This window comes from Branchiostoma floridae, chromosome 3 (genome assembly GCF_000003815.2).
Source record: "Branchiostoma floridae strain S238N-H82 chromosome 3, Bfl_VNyyK, whole genome shotgun sequence".
Taxonomy (NCBI): Eukaryota; Metazoa; Chordata; class Leptocardii; order Amphioxiformes; family Branchiostomatidae; genus Branchiostoma; species Branchiostoma floridae.
This window is the reverse complement of record NC_049981.1, coordinates 13,666,896-13,693,632: the sequence shown is the minus strand read 5'-3', so window position 1 is coordinate 13,693,632 and position 26,737 is coordinate 13,666,896. Positions and strand designations below refer to the sequence as shown.

The 26,737-nt window shown below is 39.3% G+C and overlaps 4 protein-coding genes across 6 annotated transcripts; 2 read left to right on the top strand and 2 right to left on the bottom strand.

Moving 5' to 3' along the window:
* Positions 1-450: 450 nt before the first annotated feature.
* LOC118411214 (methylcrotonoyl-CoA carboxylase beta chain, mitochondrial-like) lies at positions 451-8,789 on the bottom strand. 2 transcript variants are annotated; one of them, XM_035813304.1, is made up of 16 exons: positions 8,530-8,789; positions 8,005-8,156; positions 7,351-7,452; positions 6,818-6,945; positions 6,275-6,387; positions 5,848-5,961; positions 5,582-5,640; positions 5,309-5,414; positions 4,418-4,513; positions 4,093-4,165; positions 3,689-3,765; positions 3,428-3,494; positions 2,596-2,752; positions 2,048-2,162; positions 1,654-1,739; positions 451-1,446 (listed from the first exon to the last, which is right to left on the bottom strand). In XM_035813304.1, the coding sequence occupies exons 1-16, from the start codon at positions 8,656-8,658 to the stop codon at positions 1,329-1,331; spliced, it is 1,692 nt and encodes a 563-aa protein (XP_035669197.1). In that variant the 5' UTR covers positions 8,659-8,789; the 3' UTR covers positions 451-1,328. The 2 variants fall into 2 exon arrangements, with proteins under 2 accessions (XP_035669197.1, XP_035669196.1); XM_035813303.1 differs by having other exon boundaries at positions 5,309-5,408; positions 5,576-5,640; positions 8,530-8,787.
* A 336-nt stretch (positions 8,790-9,125) lies between these two features.
* Positions 9,126-14,570, top strand: LOC118411760 (fumarylacetoacetase-like). Its single transcript, XM_035814244.1, has 13 exons — positions 9,126-9,324; positions 9,789-9,899; positions 10,153-10,274; positions 10,446-10,495; positions 10,747-10,837; positions 11,063-11,160; positions 11,352-11,404; positions 11,610-11,709; positions 12,114-12,244; positions 12,713-12,838; positions 13,316-13,417; positions 13,665-13,782; positions 14,128-14,570. Exons 1-13 carry the CDS (start codon positions 9,199-9,201, stop codon positions 14,202-14,204), a joined length of 1,305 nt encoding a protein of 434 aa, XP_035670137.1. The 5' UTR covers positions 9,126-9,198; the 3' UTR covers positions 14,205-14,570.
* A 799-nt stretch (positions 14,571-15,369) lies between these two features.
* On the top strand, positions 15,370-19,001 carry LOC118411762 (carbohydrate sulfotransferase 10-like). 2 transcript variants are annotated; one of them, XM_035814247.1, is made up of 6 exons: positions 15,370-15,736; positions 16,189-16,274; positions 16,776-17,032; positions 17,389-17,500; positions 17,785-17,922; positions 18,751-18,935. In XM_035814247.1, exons 1-6 carry the CDS (start codon positions 15,586-15,588, stop codon positions 18,895-18,897), a joined length of 891 nt encoding a protein of 296 aa, XP_035670140.1. In that variant the 5' UTR covers positions 15,370-15,585; the 3' UTR covers positions 18,898-18,935. The 2 variants fall into 2 exon arrangements, with proteins under 2 accessions (XP_035670140.1, XP_035670139.1); XM_035814246.1 differs by having other exon boundaries at positions 15,373-15,736; positions 18,714-19,001.
* Positions 19,002-19,087: 86 nt separating this feature from the next.
* On the bottom strand, positions 19,088-26,438 carry LOC118411761 (alpha-N-acetylneuraminide alpha-2,8-sialyltransferase-like). Its single transcript, XM_035814245.1, has 8 exons — positions 25,944-26,438; positions 22,731-22,817; positions 22,114-22,261; positions 21,485-21,600; positions 21,028-21,120; positions 20,650-20,773; positions 20,183-20,306; positions 19,088-20,016 (listed from the first exon to the last, which is right to left on the bottom strand). The coding sequence occupies exons 1-8, from the start codon at positions 26,162-26,164 to the stop codon at positions 19,769-19,771; spliced, it is 1,161 nt and encodes a 386-aa protein (XP_035670138.1). The 5' UTR covers positions 26,165-26,438; the 3' UTR covers positions 19,088-19,768.
* Between the last annotated feature and the right edge of the window lie 299 nt (positions 26,439-26,737).

Here is a 26,737-nt window from a genome sequence, read left to right as displayed (position 1 = left end):
AGATATAAATGGCCAGAGTTCAGCTAAAATCGGTATAAATAAAGTGTATGTTGGAAAAATTGCTTTATTGGGCCATGGAGTTAAAATTAAGATTTCTGAAAACAGACAATTGCGTACATTGGCTTTTGTGTGTGATCTAGCTTTGTAGGTAAGTAACCTCCATAGATGCAGAATCGGCTTCCAAGAGACCAGATACAATCAGAAGTGATATAACTATATACTGGTATACTATAATACAATTAGAATAGTGCATTGTTTGCCCCCAAAGTTCACAGTGTATATGGCTTGTGAAGGAGGGTATGTGTTTTGGCACACAAAAGCCAGAACACAGATTAATTTATATTGGAAAAGTCATTTTTGCAATGTCAGCAAGAAAGTAATGTTGTTCCATAAAACTGCAAATAGTAACAAGGTTGATAATAAATAGCACAAAAAATACAACATTTACTCTTCGTTTTTGAAGTTATTTTTATTGTCTCTCATTTGTGAGGAGACTTACACTAGCCTCAGTATTTAAGGTTTCATGTAACTTAAACTTCTAGTTTTTAATAGGATTCAGAGAAAAAAAGTTGTCTGAAACAGTTAAATAAAAGACTTCTTGTTTCAGTAGAGTTCATTCCAAGACACGGCACGGGTGTCATAACAATCTATAAGAATATGACAATAATTAGAAAATATTACTAATGTTGAAAAACTTGTGTGGTGTCTTGGAATGGACTCTACAGATGCATGCACACACACATGTACAGTTTGTATATACTGTATGTAAATCAAGTTTCAGTACCACTTCAGCTGGCAGTAACAGACAGGTGATTTTTCATGACACGTCCACATTTGCCCCCATAATGTCCTCAACTTATTTTTATAGATCTATTGCAACCTAAATTCATCATTTCTGCCTTAACCACTCGAGTATCTATATGCATGTGCCAAAAATATCGGCAACCATCCACTTCATGTTGTAATTCTGTTGCTAATGAAGAACACAAAGTAAGGCAAATTGGTGTGTTGATAGATTAAAATGAGACTGTTCGATAACTTAAAGGGAAAATATTCAGGGTTAGAAACCTGTTGGTCATGAGAGAAAACCTGACACAAATTGCTTCTGATGGCCCAGATCTACTATAGGTGTATGTTGCATCCCTCTTGGAGCAATATTTCGCCTTCCTTTTGATACCAGTTGAAAGTAAGTCTTATCAAGTACTGGGAGATTCTCTGAGGTACCAGTCCGAGAGTACACATGCTACAGGCATACATGTATATCATATTTGAATTTTATTGTGCTGTTGTTGAAAACGGATCTCGAGATGGCAGTGGATAGTACTAGTTTACATTCTGAACACGCCAAACTGTGTTTTCTCGATGGGAGCGTTCAGAGCAGCACTGAGACTGAGACCTAGGACTGTCCTGGTGTCGGCTGGATCTATAACTCCGTCGTCCCACAGTCTGGAAAACACAAGATGACAAATTCATATTCTCCAGCTGCATTAATGCCCTTCAAGGTTACGACTTAAGCTCAGCACTGAGATAACCAAAGTAACAAAGGACGGAGCACATGTTCACAGTGTGATGAGTTTGTGGGTTGAGCTCACTACGAAACTGTAAAGTTTAACTTAAAACAAACAAGAAATTTTTATTATCTACATTACATACCTGGCACTGGAGAAGTAGGGGTGTCCTTCTATCTCAAACCTCTTGATGATGGGGTCCATTAAGGCTTTCTCTTCTTCAGCTGTGAACTGTGGAAAGAAATAAAATCAACCACTTGTTGAATACTGGACAAACCTTTAACATCTTGCCATGAAAGGGATATTACAAGGTCCATAATATAAATATGTATATATATATATATATATATATATATATATATATATATATATATATATGAATCTTTGTGGCTTAAAATCATTAATTAAAATTGCATATCATAGTTTCACTTGTCTTTATCTTTAAACAATGAAGAACAATTACCACTTGTAAATTTTGATCTGTTTTCATGTTAATACAATGAAAAATTGTACTAGACTAAGTATTCAACTAAACCCACCTCCTTCCCTTCCCGTCTTCTCTGCTCCTTACTGATGGTGGCCAGGACGTTGGCTGCCTGCTCTCCTCCCATCACTGAGATACGGGAGTTGGGCCACATGTACAGGAACCTGGGGCTGAGAAACAAACCACACTGAATATTACTTTCTGTAGATGACCAATCATTAATAATGTTACATGAAGGCAGTCCTAAGGTGTATTGTAAATAATGTAGCAGGGTTCTAGATCTAGCCACCGTCCATCCTTCTGTTTTTTGCAGTTAGCTGGGGACGGACAAAAATGTTGCCTATCTGTCCCGCTACGGACAAAAATCGGCATGTAAAGATTCTAATTGAACCAAGTCTACCAGCATTTTGCCTGTCAAAATAAAGGAAATAGCATAGAGTGTCTAGATTTTTTTCCTGGGAAAACATACCCAAGACCCTCCTAGGATCGTCACGCCTTCAACAGGATTTCCATTCAAAATCCAGCGGACGGAAAAAAAATCAGGCTGGCTAGAACACTGTAATGTACCAATACCAAGCAATGCTTGAAGATGATCAAATTTACCCATAAGCCCTGCCACACATCCCATAATTCCCTGCTCCATACGACCCCCCGATGATGACGGTGAACTTGGGGACCTTGGCGCAGGACACGGCCGTCACCATCTTGGCTCCGTCCTTCGCTATCCCACCAGCCTCTGCATCCTTACCCACCATGAACCCTGGGGGAAACATAACGATCAAAACAACTCAGGCTATACTGCATTGACTGACTAGCTTTACTTTATCTTATTCACATTACTAAAATGAGCATCAGACAAAAAACAACATCTGCTTACAAGTCTTCTGCTCCGTGAAACATCAAACAACAAATAACAGTCAAAGTCAACAAGACCTGATGAATACTGTTTACGGTTTTCCCTCCTCCTGCACTGTTTTTATGCATTCTCTTCTGTATGGTTTTATTTTATCTTGTGCAAATAAATAAACAAACAAACAAACAATACAACGCTAAGTCAACATCGTACCATAAATTGACAATAACAATGGTAGAAACAGTAAAGGTTACATATTGGTCATATTAACAGCAATAACAAACAAACTGAATCAAGGTTATGGAAGATTATACACAAGGCTAGCTTCAGCAGACTTCTGAATTGTGTTCATAGTAAATAATATTACAGCAGATTAAAACTAGTTTACAACATAAGGATCCATCACTCATGCACCAGTACATCGGCAAAATATGTTGTACAAGGTAACTCCATGGTTAACCACACATGTTGACTCTGCAATAATGATGATACAAGTTAATTTGCTGCATCAGTGCTAGTTTACTATTATGTTTACTTATTGAACACTGGCATGTTTATGAGAAAATGTAAAGACGAACCAACCTGTGATGTTCTGAAGGAAGATGAGTGGAATGCCTCTTTTGCAGCAGAGCTCAATGAAATGGGTTCCCTGCAACCAGACAGACCATTCTGTATTTATTTTTTACTATGATAATAATTATGTACAATAAACATTTGTAATCACATAATATATACAGAAAGATAGATTTGTTTGTACATGATTTGTTTTATCAATAGAAAGGAGATTACAGAAATAATTTTTTTACAGAAACTACATGTCCTTGACATTGTTTACCAACATACCTTGAGTGCTGACTCTGAGAACAGGACGCCGTTATTACCAATAATCCCTACAGGGTATCCGTACAGTCTGGCAAATCCTGTAGAAAACACATACAAACTCCTTATTATATGCTTGTATTTAGTCACTAATGTTAAGTAGCAGCAATCCAAACAGCAATCCCAACAACAATCTGGACAAAAATCCAGAAAGAAATCCGGAAAGCAATCCGGACAGAAATCCGCAAGAAAAAGGCAAAAGTAAAGATCTCATCTTTATGAATCAAAGTCCATGAAACCCAACCTTGACAGGATAACCCTTCTCCTAAATGATCACACAGTCCATTTCTGCCGACGGTCATATAGCTAACTTTTGAACAGACAACTTACACACAATGAAAACTATAGATATCTGTGCTACACCTCACCTGTTACTAGTGTGTCACCATACATGGCCTTGAACTCATCAAACTTACTGCCGTCCACTATTCTGGCAATGACCTGTGAAGAGAACAGATAAGTCTGTCAGATCACACAAAAATCACATAAATATGTCTAATCCATTGTTATAATAAGCGAGATGCTTGGATAACATGTAAAATATTGACAAGATAAATTCGTAACCAATAAAACTGATTCTATAAATACACATGTATTAACACTATAACTGTGAATAGTATAGTATATAGTAATAGTATATAAATGCACATTGTTAAAGGTAGGATTGTACATTTGCCAGTCTGCAGAACTCACTTGTCTGACGTCGAATGTTTTCTTGAGGTTGGCTCCCACAATGCCATACAGCTCATCAGCTGGGTACAGGGGCTCTTCTGGCTCCATAATCGTCACCTGTAGAAACATTCCAGATGATCACCAAAAAAAAAAAATTATGGATTCCGGCGTGCCGGATTATTGCGTGCCAGAATCCGGCACGCCGGTGTACGGTTGTGCCGGATTACGGCGTGCTGGATTACCAAATTACGGCGTGCCGGATTCTGGCGTGCCAAATTACGGCATGCCAAATTACAGCGTGCAGGATTACGGCATGCCAACTTACGGCATGCTGGAATACGGCGGGCCAGAGTAAGGAGCGCCGGAGTACAGCGCGCTGTACTCTGGCAGGCCCGATTCTGGCGGGCCTGATTCTGGTGTGCCGAATTACGGCATGCCGCGTCACGGCGTGCCGGATCACGGCGTGCCAAATTACATGCCATTTGATGGCATGCTAGATTATGATGTGCTGGATTATGGTGTGCCTGTAAGGGTTGGACTAGTTCACTTGTCATTGAGTGGTTGTCCCGGTCAAGTGACAATGCTGATCACATGTGGGTAAATAGCATAGGACATGTCCTTGCTCAATTGCGCAAGTTAAATCTTTTCCATGGGTGAGTCCCCCTCCCCAGTATAGTTCTTGCCGGTTACATGTGCTGAAGTTTTTGTTGTTGTTTTTTTCCTTGGTTCAGGGAACGTGAGCTTGAAGAAAATCTACCCTTAAAAAAATGTGTCCATAACACCATGTCAACAAACCTAGGGAGTACATTCATTTGGCAGACATACGTAATAGATGTACCCAACTGACCATTCTGTTTTTTCTTTAATCAATATGCCCAAGGAGGTCATACTTGTGCTTGAGCTTGTACTCACACTTGGAGACTTGGTGTAGTTGAGATTACCCACAATCCTTCTGGCTATATGCAAAGCATGCTGGTCATCCAGGGCATAATGATCGGTTACTCCAGATTTGCTGCAAAGTAAGAAACAACACAGCTCAATAAATGTAAGAAAAATGTAACGCAACAAAACGTGTAGATAATGTTTGCGTATCAACATGTAATACAGTGCAATTGTATGTTATTATTTTAGATCATACACTATGACTAAAGACGAATCTTCTGAAACTTCCAAATTTACCTGCAATGTAGGTCTGCCCCACCAAGCTCTTCAGCTGACACTACTTCACCTGTAGCTGCTTGCACCTTAGGATGAAACAGAAAAAGTCTTTCATTCAAAGATCATTGGTTTTAATATATCTATGGGTCTAACAATTCAAAGATAGTTGAGGATAGATTTATGCATGGACAGATAGATTGGTGGATGGGTAGTCAAATGGATTGATGGATGGATGGGAAAATGGACTGATGATGAAATGGATGAATGAAGAACTTGACAACCAGGCCTCTTACCAGAGGAGGTCCTCCGAGGAAGATGGTTCCCTGTCTCCTGACGATGACGCTCTCATCCGCCATGGCTGGTACATAAGCGCCCCCTGCTGTACAGGAACCCAGAACTATGGCGATCTGGGAGTAAAACATTCCTCAAAATAATCAGCAGTCACAACATAACACAGTGAGACACTTTAATTTATTTACACTAAAGAAAGAGTACTAGATGAAAACATACGGCTGCGAGGAAACTTTGATTCTGATTATATTCAATCCTTATACTGTGTGGACAAAATATCACACAGTAAATCGTATCCAGCCATTCTTACCCTGATGATGGTGTCTGACAGACACAGAAATGTCGGTATATGCCTTCTAAAACTATTCTTATGAAGTTGTTCTTCCAGTGTGGTCTAACAAATGGGCTATACAACATATCACACCTTACCTGAGGAATCCCATTGGAGGACATTGTTGCCTGGTTGTAGAAAATCCGACCAAAATGGTCCCTGTCTGGGAACACATCTGCCTGGCGGGGCAGGTTTGCGCCTCCTGAGTCCACTGCAAATCAATATTAACATCAGTTCTCTGTTGATCAACTGTTACCGACCTAGGTTATTGGCTGAAATGAACAGGTGGTCTAGATGGCCACCTACATGGACAGCAGATAAAACTGAATAGTTCTTGCTTACAACAGACTACAAACAAGCTGCTAGGGTGCCAAAACCTACACCACTTCTTCCTTACATCAAAAACTATCTTCCAGCAAAAATCAAAACCCTAGCATGTCGAGAACTAAAGGTTAAAAAGAACAAATTCTGCTGCATCACCAAGGTCAAACACCTGGGGGCCAAAAATCAACCTTGACCTCTGTCTTTCCAACCCCTACCCACATTCACCAAATATCATCATAGTCACACAGATACCAGTACCCATCCACACCCAAAAACAATACTTCCATTTTTCATGTAGGTAATGAATAAAGACCAACCTAGGTAAATACAGGGAAGCCTGTTGAGCTGTGCGATCTCTTGCGCTCTGAGATGTTTCTTGACAGTGATTGGATAATAGGTTCCTCCCTTTACGGTGGCATCATTGGCAACAACCATGCACTCAACCCTATAGAAAACAAATGTGGAAAATTTTCTAATGTTATTTCATTATACAACATTATGGAAAAAAAATGGACACATCACAGTTTCAATTAGTTCTCTGGATTTCTTCACTACTTTGGATGATAAAGGAGGCTAAAAAGAGAACCAGAAAGTTTGATGTGAGCTTGATGCTACTTTGACTTTTAAGCTTAATTGATGTATTGTGATTTGTAGTGATTAAGTGTAAATAGAGGAAAAGAGAACCTACCATTTAACAACTGGATAATCAAACTTTGACTTTATTCGCATCACAACAATGTAATTTAATGTCGTGCACAAGGCCAGACTCTAACAATGTGTTACAGTAACTTTCTATCCATGAGCATATTGTATAGAGGAAATGTTTGTGTATCAACATTATGCAGCTTACCCTGACACCCTTCCAATACCAGTAATGATTCCCCCCGCTGGTACCTCCTCCTCTCCATATAGTTTATAAGCAGCTAACTGGGACAGCTCCAGGAACGGAGATCTGGAAAATAATCAGAAAACTTATCAATAAGTTGCAAAGGTAACTTTCAGTTGTCCTTTATCTAAGCAAATAATATAATATGCTTCAAATCACCTAAAATTCATAACTAAATATCACATTTTATTTAATTCAAAAACAAATACCCGCAAGGATGGACAAGTTTTGACCCAATCATAATTACCTGGGCAAGTGAAAGTGCTGATCGTACATATATGTCCTACCATACTGACCTGATCAGACAAGTATATATGCCTTTTTCACAAGTGTTTTTTTTTTCATCATGGGGGAATGTGTGTGGATATTGGTCCAGTGAAGTGACATACTAAAAATTTCTTTTAAGTTGAGAAATAAAAATGCATTCTGACTTCATTTTGGGCTAGTGAAAAGGTGACTTGGGCAAACTTTTCATGTACTTGCCCTACAGTGAAAGTGAATTTTTAAAAACTTGTTGGACCCTGACTCTTCTTTTCTGTATACAATGTCCTTGCACGTTATGTTAAGCTTATCTTCCAAATGGAGTAGACAACTGTAACAAGTAGTAGGCAACTGTACCCTGGGTCCAAGAGGGAGTTGATTCTTTCCCTGGGAAGGAGCTTGCCCCTTGATGTGTGCCGTTGGATGGCCTTCTCCCCGCCACCCTGTGTGATCCTGCCCACCAACTGCCTCAGGTCCGTCACCAGGGTGCTCATCTTATCATAATTATCCTGAAATTTTAAGATGTAATAGATATTGGCAGTAGCCATAATGTCAGAGTAATGTTTATAATCATGTTTCATTCCTGCTGGGAAACGATGGACAAACAACAAATTAATTTGATTCTAAGAGGGTTACACTAGAATAGAGTAAAGACTAAAGTAAAGTAAAGTAGAGTCGTTTCAGCCGGGTTGGAGTGTCGACTCCAGTTTTGGCTGCTCTTCAATTCAGGATGCATTGTCGGTCGTCAGTGAACATGTAATTTATATCTTTAAGCTCAATCTTCGTAATATCAAGATGAAGACCTCCTTGGTAACATATTGAGCGAGATATGGAGCAGGGTGGGGAGGGGGGCAAATCTGTGAGATTTTAGCAGAAACTGACCTGGTACTCGGCTGAGTAAGTGTCCGGTTTGGAGCCGATCACTGGTAGGGAGGCGGTCTGAAACATCCTCCATCTCGTCTTGGTTATATCTTTCACCAGCCGACTGCCGAAACTTCTGCACACATTCATGTTTACAGCTGTACGGGGCCGCGAATTTCTGAAAAAAATGTAGTTCACCGAAAATCAAACGTCCGCCATTTGCATGACCTGATATGACCTCTTACAACTTGACATGCAGATTTCTTTTTAAATGTATAAAATCTATGTCATTTTAAGTGTGAAAATAATAATTCAATGGTTGCAATGGGAGATAAGAGTTTATTTATGTCAATGTAGACCAATTTTGGAAAAACATATCGACATGTGATTGGCCACACCACTGCCACACCTCTTAAAATAGTCTACTATGTTACTAGGGGTGTAAGTTAGAGTTCTTATATTTTTATTGGTTGAACAAAAGGAAAATTATCTATACTTACAATCATATAAAGATATCATTTATTGAAATTTTACATACAAGACGAATTTAGTAGGTGTTGTTTTTCCTGAAAATTTGTTTTTTACAGAAACATTGTTCCCCACTTCAAATGAACTCATCCAACGAACGACCTTTCACCCACGTGGTCCTGACAGTGGAGTTCGCCACTTTTAGGAAAGACAAAGTTGTTCATGGAAAACTCAGCTAACGCTGCAAAGAAACCCAAACTGGTGACCATGTCGTTCGTTCCCGTGCCAGAGAAGAGCCACTTCCCCATCCAGAACCTGCCGTATGGAGTGTTCTCCACCAAGAGCAATGTAAGGCATGCAGCTTTCAATCAATCTGGAGTCACTTTCACTAACGACTATTCCATTGCCATAATTTTATATAGGGAGGGGTGTAGAGTATTTTGATCGTCTAAAGATGATGATTAATAATCAAATGATACATGTCACTCCATTTCTAAAATGACGTAATAATAGTAAAACTCTTTCTTCTTGTAATAGTATAATCCAATGATGTCTGTATCAAGGAGGTTGAGATAACTTAGAAATTATTGCACATGATGTTAGAAGTTATAGACTTGACTTTTATCCAGAATCAGGTGTGTGTGTGTTTGCTACTCCTCTGCAATTTCCAATACGTGTGCACAAATTGCAGCATTGCGTACATCATCAGTGATGCTATTATAGTCATGGCACTGGAGGTGTTTTGACACTACATGTACACTCGGCTTGAAGTCTGCCATTTCTGATCACCATGTTTTCGCTTGTGTTTCTAGCCTTGCCACAGGCTTGGAGTGGCCATCGGTGAGCAGATTTTGGACCTGAGTGCGGTGAAGGACCTGTTTACTGGGCCTGAGCTGAGTGGTAAACAACATGTGTTTGAAGAGGTGAGTGTTTAAAGCGATTTACATATATCTAATAACTATATGTCGCAATACATAATCATATTAAAAAGAAAGTATATCAGACTAAAATCCATCCGTTTTGGTACATACTTTATTACACATCAAGTGACAATGTCTTGATTGTGTCACAAAGCTGATGTCTCCAAAAGGCATTCAAGCTCAGCCATTCCTCTTTACCTAGTAGTATACTAGAGCACCAGAGTAACTAACCAATTGTCCATCCTTAATACCACAGCCCACCCTGAATGCCTTCATGTCCCTGGGGTCAGCTGCGTGGAAGGAAGGCCGTGCCACTCTGCAGAAACTGCTGTCTGCAGATGAACCGACTCTCAGGGACAATGCTGACCTCAGGACAAGGTCTGTACTGAGTTTGTGCCAGAAGAGTGATGGATGTCATTCAATACATTAGGAAGTCATCTCATCCAAATCTCGTCCAGTTGTAGAGATCGATTTGTTTATTGTTTAAATAAACCTGGATGTCTTACCTTCAAAGACATTATTATTTGTGTTTTCTATGTTATACTTCAGGGCATTAGTTCCACAGGCCGATGCTACGATGCACCTTCCTGCAACCATTGGTACGTACCATCTACAACTGTTTTGCATGTTTGCTACATATTATGCATATTTGTGACATCTCAATATCAGATATTAAATACAGGATAGGTTACAATATCTAGCCTGGTATCCAGCCGTCATATTGCTCCCGAGTCTCTTCTCTCTGGAGCTATATTACGGCTGGATACCAGGCTAACAATATCTGAAATAGGTTTAATGACATGCATAGAAAAATAATTTTAAAAATCACTGACTCTTGTTGTTAACTCAGGCGACTACACGGATTTCTACTCCTCTCGTCAACATGCCACCAATGTCGGTACTATGTTCAGAGGACCTGACAATGCCCTGATGCCAAACTGGTATGTAAGAAATACTTCAACATTTTGTTTCATAGTACAAAAAATTCTGCTATCATTTTGATACAATTACATTTTGTATAAAATATTAACTCTCAGTTCATTTATTAGATCCAATAGGTAGCTACTACGATAACCTTTTTATCTTATGGCTTTATTACCTTTTTAATGCAATTTCAAGAGGAACAGCAATAGTATTTGAACTATATCTGTGACTGTTGCTTGTAGGCTCCACTTGCCTGTTGGTTACCATGGGCGTGCCTCCTCAGTAGTGGTGTCCGGTACCCCGGTCAGGAGGCCATGTGGGCAGACAAGGCCAGACGAATGTAAGTTCTGTCAGCATATTCTATCACAATTTAGTGTATTTTAACATTATTATATCAAGTGATATGATGAAGAGAGCCATTGAAACTATCATAGTTCCAACCCACATGTTCATATCAACCTTTACAAGGATGCAATTCACCAACTCAGATGAACTTTAATGCTAACACATGTCCATATATGTTTATTACAGCTAAGCCACCAACCTATGGGCCATGCAAGCTCCTGGACATTGAACTGGAGATGGTATGTGTTAAAATAGTTTTATTCCATTAGAAGAAAGTAGTAGTACAGATATCAACAGAAATAGTCATTCAATTTGACTGAAATGCAGCTAGAAACTTAATTTCTTCGTGGTACTATTTAAACAATTATGAAATCTGCTATTTGAACAAAAAAGTTGATGTACTATTCTTGGAAATGTACAGTTAATTTGATTTGACTTTGACAGGCTTTCTTTGTCGGACCACCCAATGAGCTTGGACAGCCCATTCCAGTATCCAAGGCTCAGGACCACATCTTTGGCATGGTCGTCATGAATGACTGGAGTGGTGGGTAGAAATCTCTTTCTGTTCACTTTCACTCTTGCTTTTTTTGAGTAAGTCCACACTTACTTACATGAAGTTTTATGGATGACATCCACTCATGCATTGATTTTCGTCTGTTCTCAAAAAAAAGAACTGTAGCCACATGTCACCCAATAGCATCCCTGGGACCGTGGTCAATCTGTTCTTTTATGCTTGCCAGAGGACCTGATCTCCAGAGCAAGGGAGCACATGGTCAAGATATGGGGCCACAATGACAGAAACAATTAAGTCAGTGGGGTGAATGGCAGTAATTTGAGTAAAGCGGTTTCTTTGACTGGCACAATATGTGCATGTACTGCTCAAATACTGTATTAAAATACTCCAGCAAGCATATGCGTTATGTGAGATCCATTATTTCCATTTTGTAGCCCGAGACATCCAGAAGTGGGAGTATGTTCCGTTGGGGCCATTTCTGGGGAAATCCTTCTCCACCTCGATCTCCCCCTGGGTTGTCACCATGGACGCGCTCATGCCGTTTGTTGTGGATAATGCCAAGCAGGTCAGTACAGCTGTGTAAGCTCTATATTTCAGATCCTGTAGCAGTTTACTAACTCTCTACATTTCAGATCCTATAGCAGTTGACTAACTAGTGCTGATCACTAAACCAAGGTTTAAGAATTGTCCTGTTTGAGCAATGTAAAGCATACTCTCTCTTTTTTTCTCTGAGATGTCTGTCCATTTAGATCTCTCTTTCTCACATACATATATAAAAGAGAGATATGCCAGTCTTCATTGACAAAACCTCCTAGGTGTTCTTAAAGAATTAAGATTGTTTCATGAATCACTTTTGATTGGGTTCAAATGAAATCAGGGCTTAGAATCATTATGAGAATTATTCCTCAAATGTATAAAGCATGAAAATTCTTTTATATTCATTTTGGCATCATTTTTGGGATGTGTCTGAGGTTATGATTGTTCATTAGAGGTCTACAACCATGTGAAATGATTTGCCCCTCTTTGTCCCTAGGATGACCCCCCAATCCTGCCATACCTCCAACATAAGGATAAATACAACTTTGACATCAAGCTGTCTGCTGCTGTCAGGGCAGAAGGGATGGCAGAACCTGCAGTCATCTGTAACTCAAACTACAAGGTGAGACCAGACCAGCAATCAAATGTAGCATAATCTTCCATATGAGACCAAATCTGCCTGCAGTTATATACTGTAAATGCAGAAATGTTTGCGGTGGATTAATGTTCTCGGTTTTCGCGGTGACCACTTCACCGCGAACTTAAAACCACCGCGAACATTTTTCTATTATGGTATTAGACTGCAGTCTATGGTGTTGCCGCAAAATTAAAACCACTGCGAAAAGTCATTTTTCCCACTACCGCAAAATTAAATCCCCTCCAACTTAAATGCATTTACAGTAACCAAAACTTCTTATTCAATGAAACTCCAGTATGACGGAAACTTCAGTATGAAACCAAACCCAAAATTACCTTCACTGATATTGCAAAATTTAATGTATGAACTCAGTACACACGCACACACACATGCACACATGCACAGACTTTCTTGGTGTGAACATTGTATAGTTACAGATGAGTTTGCTTGCCCTGCCCACAGTACCTGTACTGGACCATGAAACAACAGCTGGCTCACCACACGGTGAACGGCTGCAGCATGAGACCAGGAGACCTGCTGGCCTCCGGAACCATCAGTGGGGAGGTACAGTATCATCGTCATCATTTTACTACCCATGTCTCTGTAAGCAAAATATTGTAAGATATCAGAGGCTGAATAAAAACTTAACACTTCACAACAGTTAAAGCCTATAGCAAAAAAATGGGTAACTTCCAGTGTCTTCAAAGTATTTGCAATGTAAAGTTCAGTCTTCTGTCATAAAATGTAAAGCTTCATATATAGATATGAGTGAATGTTGTGAACAGTTCTGATGATATGATTACTTCTGTAGACTGAAGACTCCTATGGCTCCATGTTGGAGCTCTGCTGGAAGGGAACCAAGGAAATAGATATCGGTGGGGGACAGACTCGTAAGTTCCTCAAGGACGGAGACGAAGTCATTTTGTCGGGTGAGAGAGTCATTTCTGTCATAGTTTCTGTCAAGTCTTAGAACCAACAAATTAAATTGGTGTGGCCTTGGATATCCATTACATGCAGATGTACAGCTTTGGTAAAATCTTGTAACTACGAAATAGTTTTTGGTTTGTCGGTCTGTCTGTCTGTCTGTCTATGTCTATGTGGAAATTAGGATGTTTCTGTGATTAAAGATATACATAACATACAATATACACTTACACTTACTAGTGCATCCTCAGTTCAGCTGTTTTTATCTACTGGGTGAAAACTGCCATCTCCAGTTGCCCTGTTTTAAGGTGGTGTTGACTAAAACTTTAAAAAAAAACAATGTTTTTCAGGGTACTGCCAGGGAGAAGGATACCGGGTTGGTTTTGGAGAATGCACAGGAAAGATCCTTCCAGCTCACACATCTTAAACTGTGTCAGTACTTAGTGCAGCAAATGCCACTACCAAGTACATAGTTACTTAGGTTCACTTCCCAGTTTGATGTAGATACACATGTACGTAGGTTTGGGAATTCAGTGCTAGTCTTGATCAAGATACATAGAAGTGGACTATGTATCCTACTATGAAAGCATGATACGGTTTTGTGTGTTGCCTATGTCTTATGATTATTTTTATCTTCCTTTTCAAACACATGTGTTTTGATTTCCCATTTATAATCCTCCTTTATAGAATGTGAGGGATAAATTAAGAAGACCAATCTACTTGATCGATGGTGTAGGATATTTATAGGAAGTGAAAATCAAGCTTACCAACATATTCATTGTGTATTAGCTTGTGTACAGTCAAACCTGTCTATAGCGGCCACTCAGGGGACCGGACAAATTTGGCCACTATAGACAGGTGGCCTCTGTATAGAGGTGGCAACTTGTAGATAAAATACCCAAGGGACCGACAAAAAGTGGCCACTATGGACAGGTGGCCCCTCTGTAGAGGTGGCCCCTAATACAGGTTTGACTGTATGGCTAATAATCAAAATAATAATGGTCTAAAATTCCCATTTTGATAGTTGTAGTAGTCATATGTGGACAAAGACTGCAATAGATGTGATGGTATAATGATATATGTACAATCAAAAGTGTTCAGAAAATTGCCCCCTGAATGTTCAGAAATAGTCCTTTCAAATAAAAGTCAAGGAACTACATTATTATAGAAATCGTGATATTTTGTGGTGACACATAAAATGTGTATCTAGAAAGTACAGGTATTCATGTACATTTACATGATGTACATGATTCATATGCTTTCCATTAGCACAATTTGTAGCTGACTGCTTTGCTGTCAAATACATGTTCTGGTTACAACTACCTGTACATGTTAGTCATCTGGTGGATTGGAATAAAGGTCTATGTTAGAAGGTGGTTACATGTGGCCTTTGTGTTTGTTTTATCAGCTGTACACATACAGGAAAACCAGTTAGACCCGCATGTCATGTGCATTGTACTGTAAATGTCATAGGTCAATTAACTAAGGTTATCTAGATGTCATAGGTCTATGAACTAGATTTGCCCCTGAAGAACATTTTTTGTAAATATGTCTACTGTTGAACATCTAGGAATACAAATATGAGTTTAAAGTCACAACGTAATGTATGGATTGGATATTAGCCCCAACAATGGGGCATGCATATTGATCAGTTTGCCTTAATGTAACATCTGAATTGTTGGTATCCTACATGTACAGATTAGTGTTACAGTTCACTGAGCAGCAGACTGTGTTTTTGATTGTGCTTGTGCTATTCACGTTATAGAGGGACCTTTAATATTCTCTATTGTTTTAACCAGTCATAGACAATGAGGGTTTCTGTCATCTTTCACTGGCTCTTTGTGGCAGTTGCATTTGGGGTGCTTGTGTTCACGTATCTCAGCTTCAGACAAACTGAAGGACAAATTGCAGTGACAGCGATGAAATCAAACTACACACAGCTATCTCGGTATGTTCCAGGTAGGTCATGAATGGAACAATATTTGTATCACACATGCTGAGGAATGAATACTAAGTATTTGGCTTCGGAAATTGTTGTTACAACCCTTCGTTCTGACAACAGTACCTGCTCTAACACCTTATAACATGGGAGTGTCAGAAACTGAAGGGGCTCAGAATTTAGGGCTCTCCCCAAATTCGTTATTTGACTGTACCCTAAGACAATTCACAATGCTTTCCTCTAGATTGTTAACATAGAGTCACCCAACCCCATAGTAAAAGATCTAACAGTACAAATATTCTTGCCGAATTTGCATTACCAAGGATTATATACTCACTGACTTCAAAACATAAAGGAGATGTAGGATCTTTATTGTTCAAATTAATCAACGCCAATGAATATTGATAGTATCAGATAGCTCTTTACGGATTATGAATCATTACATGATTGTGCATTTGGGTTTCTCTTACAGACAACAGAAGTCTTGCAGAGAGAAGACAGTCTGAAAGAATGACACTTATAAAGGAATACTGCAGGGAAAATGATCAGAGAAACATTGTAAGTTCTCTAATGTCATTTCAAACAATAGGGTCTTTGCTCTGACTAAGATGAACATCGATACTGGATGGTGTTGAGCCCCTGTCATACATTCAAGACCTTCAAACACTTTTGTTTTCAACTACTTCTCAAACAAGGTCTGAGCGCTCAGCCGAGGGCAGTAAGTAACCTGTAGTCAATCCTATTCCGAGCTCCTGTTCAATCTTCTGATCACTTCCAAGCAGAATATGACTTTCCTGAGTTTGATTCGTTTAAGTTAAATTTCTTAGTTGGATGCATCACAGCACGTAACCTTTGCAACCAGCACAGATGGCTTTGTTCACGACTGATGACCTTGTTCCAACCATGGTCTGGAAAAGGTCGTGAGGTCATGGTTGGATATTTTTGACATGATATGTTGAATCACTATTTTGTCGAAGCTTTAAAGTTCGAAACAAAATATATTCTATCAAAACAGATGATATTTATTCCGACGTATCTGCTTTCTGGTGTTCTTCACAGACCTTCCCACCATTAAGACGTTTCGTTGTTAATGAAAGACACAAGCTCCTGTACTGCCAAGTCTTCAAGACTGGAAGCACCACAACCTTGACAATCTTGCACAACCTGGAGTACAACAAGCATAGATCAACTGTCGGAATGAGAAAGACCTTTGACAGGCAACCAATTAAACGTCTGAAGAACTACACAAAGGAGGAAGTTCGCTTGCGCTTTGAAAAATACACCAAACTCCTTATTGTGCGGGATCCATTAGAAAGGTAAGTGTGTACTTGTTACTGGTTAAATCAACAAAACATGAAGGATTTTAGTTGAATATTTTCATTTGAATTGGAAAAAGCAAAATTCATCAGTGTTGCCTCTTTGTAATGGATCCTCCTTACAAATGTACTCCTTGAAAATTATTGTTGAAAAATTATTGCTGAATGTGTTTGCATAAAATCTCAACATGTTTTAGTCTCCATGTTTTATCTACACAATTTGTAAATCCGACATCCAACTAGAGGAAAATTAAGCATACTACTGACTCATTCAATCATTGATTTTGAAACCATGGAGCTTAGACTTTAAGTTAGACTGATTTTTTCCTCTTTGGTTTGTCAACTTAATTCTTTAGACTGGTGTCAGCATGGAAAGATAAGTTTGTCGTGGCACCAGCGCGGTTTGGGTTCTGGAAAAGTTATCAGTCTATGTTGGAAACCATACCCTTAAATACATCAAGGCCACAGGTAACTCATTTAATTTTTGAAGACTGAACTATAGAAAGATAGATAGAAAGCATGAACAATCATATCTTTTATTCTAGATATACATTTGTATGTGTCAAATTGTTAACAGGAATTTACTAACAGCTTGCTACTTAAAAAGTGATATGTGTAAATCATAATTGTACAATCATATTTTTCTTGGTCTGCATCATCAGGGCTAATAGAATTATATTGCACTTCATGCTGTTTTTTGTTTCATAATTACCTGATGATATTTAATCTATTATTATTCTTTTCTACTTTAGGAATCAATGAAAAATAGTGAAAATGTGACAATCCACCAGGTTCCTTTTCTGGCTTTCATCAAAGCAGTAGGAACCAACAGGACTGAGTGGCAGGACTTACACTGGGAGCTGATCTCAAACTTATGTACTCCTTGTCAAGTATGTATATTAACTATATCAATATCATATCATAAAGGCCACAATCAAACAAGATCCAAGTTTTATATACCTTAAAATTTTATATTGTATATTCATAAATGTAGCTTTTTTTACCTTTGACTCATGAAATCTGTTAATTATTCATATTTTTGTTTGTTTGTCCTGGCAAATTAACATTACATATCGTTGCCAATTTTCAGGTCCAATCAATGCCATTTATGTCACTGAGTTTCCTTACTATAAATAACTAGTAGCTTAGATCACAGTACAGTATACTTCACGTGTTGAATAGGGGTGGGTATCGGTATGGTGTACCGGTACAAAACCGTTTTTTCTCATTGAACCAGTCCAGAAAAAACGGACCTGAAAAAATTAGGTGCACCGGATGTTGGACCTGTTGGAAAAATGAACGTATTATATGATGCAGGCATTCACACATTTCGGGGCTTACCAGTCGAGGAAAATAACAAGAGTCTCTAGTCATTTCTACCAAATTTCACAGTCAACAGTACCGAGTCAGTTAGCCTTGTAGGATTTTAAAACGCCAGTGGGAGTCGAATACTCCGCAAAACAGATTTCTTTCTTGCAAAATGGACCATTGTTTTGAGTATTGTCCATTCACTAGTTCTCACATAATGAATCAGGTTCAGGTCCAAACGTGGACCTGATCCTCTGGACCTGAACCGGACCTGGGCTTGAATTTTCTGTACCGGTACCCACCCGTAGTGTTGAAAGTTATACCGTGTGGTTTCATTGCTGGCTTCTACATTCTTGTTTTATTTTTGCTGAAGATTGACTACGATTTCATCGCTCATACGGAAACCTTAGCGGAGGACTTCCCACTCTTCTTCAAAAAAGCCGGCATCGTTGGCATGGATAGGCTTCTGCCAAAAACGCGTACAAGAGAAGGCAACAGACTGTTCTGGGACTTCTACAAAGATGTGCCCATGGAAGACTTGCACAAAATCAAGCTGAAGTTTAAGGCAGACTATGACATGTTTGGCTACTCTTTTGATGATGATATCACGGAAATGTTAAATCATTGATCCATGAATCCATTTATTTAGCACTTCATGATTTACTAGCCTCTGCTCTTGCTGGCAACTGTAAGGCTGGCTGCTATTGTGATTATAGAAAGGCTAATACATGCAAGAAGAGCAAGAAATCAGAATTTTTTACATTTTATTACAAAGATCGCAGTTCAAAATAATGCTCCAAAGTACACACTGTTGCATATACATGTACATATCTATAAGGCCTCTAAGAATAATGCATACATGTAAGCTTGATAATTAGACCAATGTCAACTAGTAAGCGCATATCTTAATCTACACATAGAATCATGTTTTTCAGAAGATCATTTACATTGAAATATTGCAATATTGCAAAGTGCAGATACTAGTAAATCCCATACAGTAGCAAAATGCATTATGTTGATAAGCTGAAGTATTTGAAAATGAAAAATTATAATTGTTTAGAAAATAATACATAGAAAAGCATTATTGTGTATATTTCCAAGCTTTATAAAAGAGTGATGTCGAAAAGATCTGTAACTTTCATTCTGTTCGATCTGATGATCAATACAAAGATTAATCAGCACTAAATAAAACCTTGAACTAATACAATTTCCTTCATATTTCAACTGAATGCATGAACAAACAGAACTGTTACAAAAATTACTAATGTCAGTTGTTTATGACAGAGTCTTATAGTTTATATACTCACTCTGACATGTTCTCAAGGTAAAAGCACTGTGTAATTTGCTGTTGTTGTTGACATGTTTCTACTAACTTAGTAAGGTTAAGTTTCATTACTTTCAACAAGTATTGATTGTCATGACAGGTTGTTAGGCACTTATGCTGGAGTTCAAGTTAGTCTCGCAAGGGTGCGTTGTTATATTGACAATGCCCTCGCGATAGAGTTGCAGTAAATGTCCAAATTCTTCCGAGATGTTGTGCACCACGGAGTTGATGCTGCTCTTGTCGTAGTAATGGTAGGGTATGTTGTTGCCGTGCCTGTCTGTAGAGAATGGCCAGAACCCGTACAGCTGTACTTGACTACACAGAGCAATAGCGGCGCTGGTTAGAAACAAGCCTGGATGAAAGAAAGGGGGAATACAAACTCAGCCACGTGCCACCTTGCTTAAAGAAGTAGCAGAGTGAAGCATGCCATTGTATATAATTGTACTTCCGAAAGGTCATTTTACTATTCAGTCTTACAAAACGTCTTTTGTTGAAACTTTGTACTATCTGAAGGTTACCTGTAGACAGCCTTCTCTCCGTGACGTTGCGCCTGCGCCAGAACTCCGTCACCCCCTCCAGGTACGTGGGGTGGGAGAAGTACAACTTCTGTCTGGCGTGTCTGTGGCGAGCTAGCAAGTCTGCCTGGAGACACAACGTGAGGAAATTATACAAAAATGCAACAGGGAATTTAATTTGACGTGACGTATATATACATGCACAGTCAAACCTGCTCTAGTGACCACCTACTTTGCATAGGCTACTGTGGCCACATCTGGGATTTTAATGATCTGCTCTCTCACACACTGCACGCCGAAGTGATATATAGTCAACTTTTCAAGCTCTTTCTTTAATTGTAATATAAAACCCGATTTATTTTAGAAGTGAACATTATAACGAACCAAAGTAACAATGACATCACCTGAATTAAGTCTACATCGCCCATAGATGCAGTTTGAAAGACGCTTGAACTAATTGTAACTCTCACCTTTATGACGATGTCCGTTACCTCTCTGAAGTGGAATGGATTGGTGTAAACAAGTGCGTTGCCATAGTGACCCATGTCACGCAGAAATCTGTCCTGATCTCTTCTCATTAATAACCATTTATACCTGAAAATAGCAAAATAAAACCCGTCGATTCTCAAATCACCCCGAATCGAAAATCCAGTTTGACTAATATGACTTGTCATGTTACAACTATTTGATTGATTTATTGTTCATTAGATATAACACCAGACATGGCGTGAATTGCAAAAAGTTGCAATTGTAATTACAAATTGTAATTGTATCATTGTGTTTTCATCGTTTTGACAATGTAACACATGAAGTATTGATCTAAGGCCGCTAGGCTACTCCAGACTCACGTGTGTATGAGGATGGACGGATTGAGCGTCATCACTCCAGTTTTCCTCCCAACATCTCCAGTGTAGTTCCCGTCAACCGGAGCGAAGTTACATCTGCCAAGGTCAAACATCTATTACGTTACAACCACGTGAGTACAAACATTTTATAGCGAAATTTCAGAGTAAGGTTGTGCCCATTTGTCGTCCAATCGTCGCACCATTGTCATACGATCGCAAACTGATCATGAAGACATTTTTGGGATAGTCGTACATGTGTCGTACGAAATTCATCTGCCATGTTACCAACAACGCAGCATCAGGTCCTTGTCCATGGTCACAGCCTGCTTGAATTCGAATTCCCTACGATATTTGGACAACCTACGAAAAATGTTACCGTGCAATAAGCAATAAAAAAGATGATAAATTAACCACAGAAACTACCGTATACCTATGCATATTTGTACAAGTATACACGTACCTTATAACCAAGTCAGAAGAGTCAATTCTGTCGCTACATTTGCTGTTTTTCAGGATGCCACTATTGCCGACCACGGCACAAGTGTTGAATCTGTCATCTTTGGAAAAAGGCAACTCCTGGAAGAAATATATAGCGTTGAACTTCTAAACGAAAGGGTTGTGATATGCACATTGTGCTCTGATTCCTGGAGGAGGTATATCACTGAAGCTGGGGTACGTTGGCGGCATCGCTGCAGCTTATAGGAGTTTGACTGAGCGCTCAACGAATTTCATCGATAAAAAAGAAATATTTTTTACGTTTTGTGTGCTTTGTTGTCCTCTGTCATACTTGTTAGTTTTGGATGATCTTTCCATTATAAAGTCGAGGCTCAATTCAGCGACGCCACCAACGTGTCGCAGTCCAGTGAGATATTTATCAGGAGTAATGCGTTTTACGATATTTTTGCAGTCTACGGCATGTATTTGCTTCTTTTGCAGCTGCTTTTTTACGATCTACAGTACGGTTCAAAACGTTTTTCTAAGGAAACGTCCGAAAATTGATGCACGCGCGAATGTCCTCCATATAATCAAATCAACATGGCCTTTTCTATTAAAACGCATTAGGAATTACTACAATACCTCTTTACCTACCTTAGGTAATCTAAACCAAACTGGCCCTGAGACTGGGATTCGAACTTTCTTGTTTTTCTCGAAGAAGTACATAAAGGAGTTCAGCGGGGAGTTCTTCTTTGTTGCTGTGAAATATTCGTGGAAGTGACTGATCTCTAGGAGATCTCGTCTACGAAGAAGTGAGAAGAAGTATACATCAGAAAGATACACATTTTGCATGAATCGTGATATTATCATAAAACTGGTTTGTAACCGAACACGAACGATTGGTTATTTTATACTCCACTAAAGTAGGAATTTGTAATTACGCATTCCATGATTTATTGGTTTCTGTCATGGTTCATACTGTAATTCATGAGCGGGATCAATACCCTAAATATATCTGCTATATGTTGGTGTACTGAATAACTGTTGGGTGTGGCTATATGTTTTTGGTAATATCTGTACTTATATGTACATTACTTACGTATTCTCCAAGCAGAGGTTGGGTGGGGATAGTAGTGGTCTGTATTTCAAATTTTCTTACATCCATTTCTTTGAATATACTTTGAATTGGCAAAAAGCAAGAGAGATTAACGGATTTCGTACTTGTACAGATACGTGGGTTGTTAGAAATTAAATACTACCTACCGACTCACCTGAAAATATCTATTGCTGTCTTGTTAAACCTCCACCGCGATCCGTTCATCTTTTGTAGTGCAATAGATAAACGGTCTGTTTGCCCCCTAAAACAACAGAATACAGGGAAAAGTAAGGAGCGGGTTTGAACGTATACATTGCACTGATATTTTTGATGAATATCAATTATGACTCTCCTATGCCAAGTGGGCACAATGTATCTCACTAGCCTCCACCAGACCTTACTATGGGGGTACGGGGACCGTAGAATTCGGCAAAAAAATCGGGAAATTGGCCAGAGGAATCAGTCCACATGTACACTAAGGTTCATGTTCCCCCTCTGGCCAACCAACTCCCCTGGTGGCACACACACACTCCCCCCTGGCAAATTATGCTGCGTATGATAGCCAGCGTAGTCAGTCTAGTAGAGACTAGAACTGCAGCACGGTGGCGGCCTCGCTGGGGCCTAACTTGGATTTGGTATAATATCATGGAAAATGCACAAGTATTACAAAAAGGACAAGACGCACGATGTGTAGAAAGATTCGTAACGTTGTTCATCGATGAAGTTCTTAAAGCACTCTGTCAAATCTCTTGGCCGCATTGAGGTCGCCAAGGCAACGCAGCTTCAGTGAGATAGGCTGAGATGCCGAGTACAATTCCATAACCACAGCTATTTTAAACGTTGCTATTACATGTTTATATGCAGTGACGTGACAATTACGCAAGTATTATCCGCCTCATTGAACGGTTAAACCTTGAACTTGCCGGCTGAATTAGAATCTTTGAAAAAAAAATCAGCTTCAAGACAAAACCTACTAACATCAGTAAAAACGGATGTCACAGAGTTTTTTCCCAATCTGATTTGCTGAAATATAAGATGAAGATATATATGAATGTGACTTTAAAAAGCCTAGGACTACACATAAAACCTAGTTAACCTACATTGCCATACATGATAATACTCATCAATCATCCAACTAACTAGGTTGCACTGCCAGCCTATGCATAACACAATCTGTCACTTTTATTGACTTACTATCACAAATATTGTTTAATCTTCTCTTTCTACCCTTTGTAGTGACAGGATACGACTATGACTAATGGCGATTGTCAGCACGTTATTGATCATCCGCCGATTCAAGCGAGCTGGCATGACGCTGATTTTTATCTATTTATCTATACATCTGTTTTCGTCATACTAGTACATCATACAGACAGAACGGTGCCGTTATTATTCTCACGAAAATTTAATATCATCAATCAATACTCACACTGCACATGCATGATTTAACAATGGATATGTTAATTATGACCTTTGTCGTCCTTGTCCTATAAATATAGACATCGATGATAAAATTTTAAAAACGGATGGCACTCCGTGACTCTATACGAATGCTACGAGCAATTACCCAAAGGCCAATGACCTACAGTGCATGTCACTAATGCAGACCTTTGCAAGTGAACAATGGGATCAATTGCCTGTATATAACGAATGGTCTACATTTATACATCAATATGGTGGTTTTCATGGAACTTCACATCCACAGCGTAACGTGCACATGAAACGAGCTGAACCAGAACTTACACATTTGCATTATTTTCAAAATCATCAAACCCTAATTACTTGCATGAAGTTACAAAGTCATGCGATATCTATCTATATATCTATATATATCTATCTATCTATCTATATATATATATATATATATATATCTATATATATATCTACTGTCTATTTATCTACTTAAGTATCTATCTAGCTATATCTTTATCTATAAACATTTAGAGAGAGATATAGATAAATAGGTTGATTTATTGACCGATTGATCGATTGATAAATCTAAAGAGAGATGGAGAGAGAGGGAGAGGGAGAAAGAGAGAGGGGGGGAGGGAGTTAGGGGAGAGAGAGAGAGTTTCCATTCCAAAATTATATAATGTATCATGTGTGTGTGTGTCTGTGTGTGTGTGTGTGTATTAATTGTAAACATCAACGTAATCAAGGCTGCGAACTCCTCCCGTGTATGTCTGCAGTTTTGATATGTTAAGAGTAAAGAAATAAGAATTGTGATCAAAGTAAACATTCAGGTTTAATCATTAAACATGGCGTCCTAGTCACGTGGGTACAAAACCTGTTCTTGTACCATTGAACTTGAATAATCATATACGCACGTGCTAACAGCGTGACGATACTTGATGTATATATACAGTACGTGCTGAATTTATAACGACATACTCATCGACTAACGCATTTTTACTAGCATCTGTGAATAGCAATACTTAAAAAAAACACCAATTAAAGGGCGATTATCCCACAGTTTTATTAGTAAATTTTTGTCGATAATTGTGTTACAGTCTGAATTGTCTGGGAGGTACAGACCGAAGTCAATACCATTGCAGATAGTACCGACAAATGTCCTCTCGCGGCGAGGGCAGACGTGGCATGGTTACAAAGTACGTCTCTGGTACCTGCGGCACAAATACCAAGTCATTTACTAATTGGATTCCGCGTCTGAGTAGAGGGCACACGGTAACACTCTCAGACATGGGGTTATAAATAGCACGTCGGGCTCTGTTATCATTTCAGACTGTCGCGATCGATGTAGCCCGGCGCTCTGACGCAAGTTCCCGTGAAAACATGTGGGTTTATATTGGTATTCGCGCTAAAGATAGCAACTAGGGGTGAACTTAATCCTTCGTTTTAAACCAGGCCACGTTTGAACAACGCTGGTTTTCTTCCAAAAGCCGATTAATGGATGATACGCTACGCCAGAGGTCGTGGTATCTTGGACCAGCGGTCAGGACGTCCGGAGCGGTACTATTGCTGGAGTCTGTAGGGCTGTAAATGATGCAGCTGTTGGAATATGGCTATCGATTGTCTATAGATATAGCTACTGGTGTTGCCGCTATGGCCGTGTGCTGACAGGACATTGTATCCTGTGGGGCCGACTGTCAGATATAATACTCAATTTAGCCCAGTATATGATAATATGGACAAACTGCATAAGATAGGAAGAGGTTGGTAATACCCTACATTACCCCATGATGATAGAATATGCGATATTCGGTACAAACGGTTAAAGTATTTGACTGTAAGGACACGTATTTCAATGGCTGGTAAGCGGTTACTGACTGGAAAATACAACATAAGCCAATACAGTTTTAAAGGTTTGGGAGTGAAAATTATAGAATATTGAAGATATGAGGGTTCGTTGTTCTGAGTATTCACGTACCTGCAACAATTGTTGAATATCGGAAGGCGTGAAGTTCTGTTAGCTGATATCCTCTGTCGTCCAACAGCCTTTTTAGAGGCTGACGTGTAGAAGGCATGCTGTAGTAGGGACCCGTCTTTCCCCAACCACAGCCACAACGCGTTCACAGCCAGAACAAGAAACAAGAGTCTCATAAACCACACGGCGAGGACCCATGGCTGCGGTCTTTTCCTCGGCGGCATATCTCCGCTACTGACGTCATTTGGTGGTGGCGAGAGTTATTGCAATGAAACTTAACACGTGAAAGAAGACGCGTCGATCATTGAGCCCTCATGCAAAAGTAATAACCCGTAAAGATGATGCGGTGGCGCTGGCGTGACCTCGGCTGACGGCTGAACCGTGAACACGCTCCTGTTGATGATGGCGAGGGAAACACAAGCAGAGATGTCCTTGTCAATTACCCATCGGGACTGTGACATGGGAGGGGCGGGGCGGGCCCCGTCAGCTGCCGGCTAGAATGTCATAGCTCAGACCTGACCCTTCCTACCGACCTTACTTATCTACGGACAGCTGCCTGGAATTCATTCCACTGTTATATATAGTGCTTTATCTTTAGTATATGTCCTCTGGATTAATGACTATGACAGTGATATTTGTATTGTATATGCACGCCATAGGGTTGAAAGGCGAAACGCAATAAGTTGAAATAATAATGGCTGTACAATTTCCAAAGCCTCGCCATATTCAAAGCAGGGGCAAAACACTAATCTGGGAAACCCTGGGTAGACAGGACTGGAAGTAATCAGATCATGTAA

Excerpts from the sequence above, each read along its gene's own strand:
- LOC118411214 (XM_035813304.1), bottom strand. The coding sequence starts at position 8,658 with ATGAATGTGTGCAGAAGTTTCGGCAGTCGGCTGGTGAAAGATATAACC. Across the intron at positions 6,388-6,817 it reads GCTTCCCTGTATTTACCTAG|TGGACTCAGGAGGCGCAAAC; the intron begins GTTGGTCTTTAT and ends ATTGATTTGCAG. Across the intron at positions 4,514-5,308 it reads ACTACACCAAGTCTCCAAGT|GTGACGATTATGGAGCCAGA; the intron begins GTGAGTACAAGC and ends ATGTTTCTACAG.
- LOC118411760 (XM_035814244.1), top strand. The coding sequence starts at position 9,199 with ATGGAAAACTCAGCTAACGCTGCAAAGAAACCCAAACTGGTGACCATG. Across the intron at positions 10,275-10,445 it reads AATGCTGACCTCAGGACAAG|GGCATTAGTTCCACAGGCCG; the intron begins GTCTGTACTGAG and ends GTTATACTTCAG. Across the intron at positions 12,245-12,712 it reads TTGTGGATAATGCCAAGCAG|GATGACCCCCCAATCCTGCC; the intron begins GTCAGTACAGCT and ends CTTTGTCCCTAG.
- LOC118411761 (XM_035814245.1), bottom strand. The coding sequence starts at position 26,164 with ATGCCGCCGAGGAAAAGACCGCAGCCATGGGTCCTCGCCGTGTGGTTT. Across the intron at positions 20,774-21,027 it reads CCGTCCATCCTCATACACAC|GTATAAATGGTTATTAATGA; the intron begins GTGAGTCTGGAG and ends TGCTATTTTCAG. Across the intron at positions 20,307-20,649 it reads TAACGGACATCGTCATAAAG|GCAGACTTGCTAGCTCGCCA; the intron begins GTGAGAGTTACA and ends TTGTGTCTCCAG.
- LOC118411762 (XM_035814246.1), top strand. The coding sequence starts at position 15,586 with ATGAGGGTTTCTGTCATCTTTCACTGGCTCTTTGTGGCAGTTGCATTT. Across the intron at positions 17,033-17,388 it reads GTGCGGGATCCATTAGAAAG|ACTGGTGTCAGCATGGAAAG; the intron begins GTAAGTGTGTAC and ends TTAATTCTTTAG. Across the intron at positions 17,923-18,713 it reads ACTTATGTACTCCTTGTCAA|ATTGACTACGATTTCATCGC; the intron begins GTATGTATATTA and ends TTTTTGCTGAAG.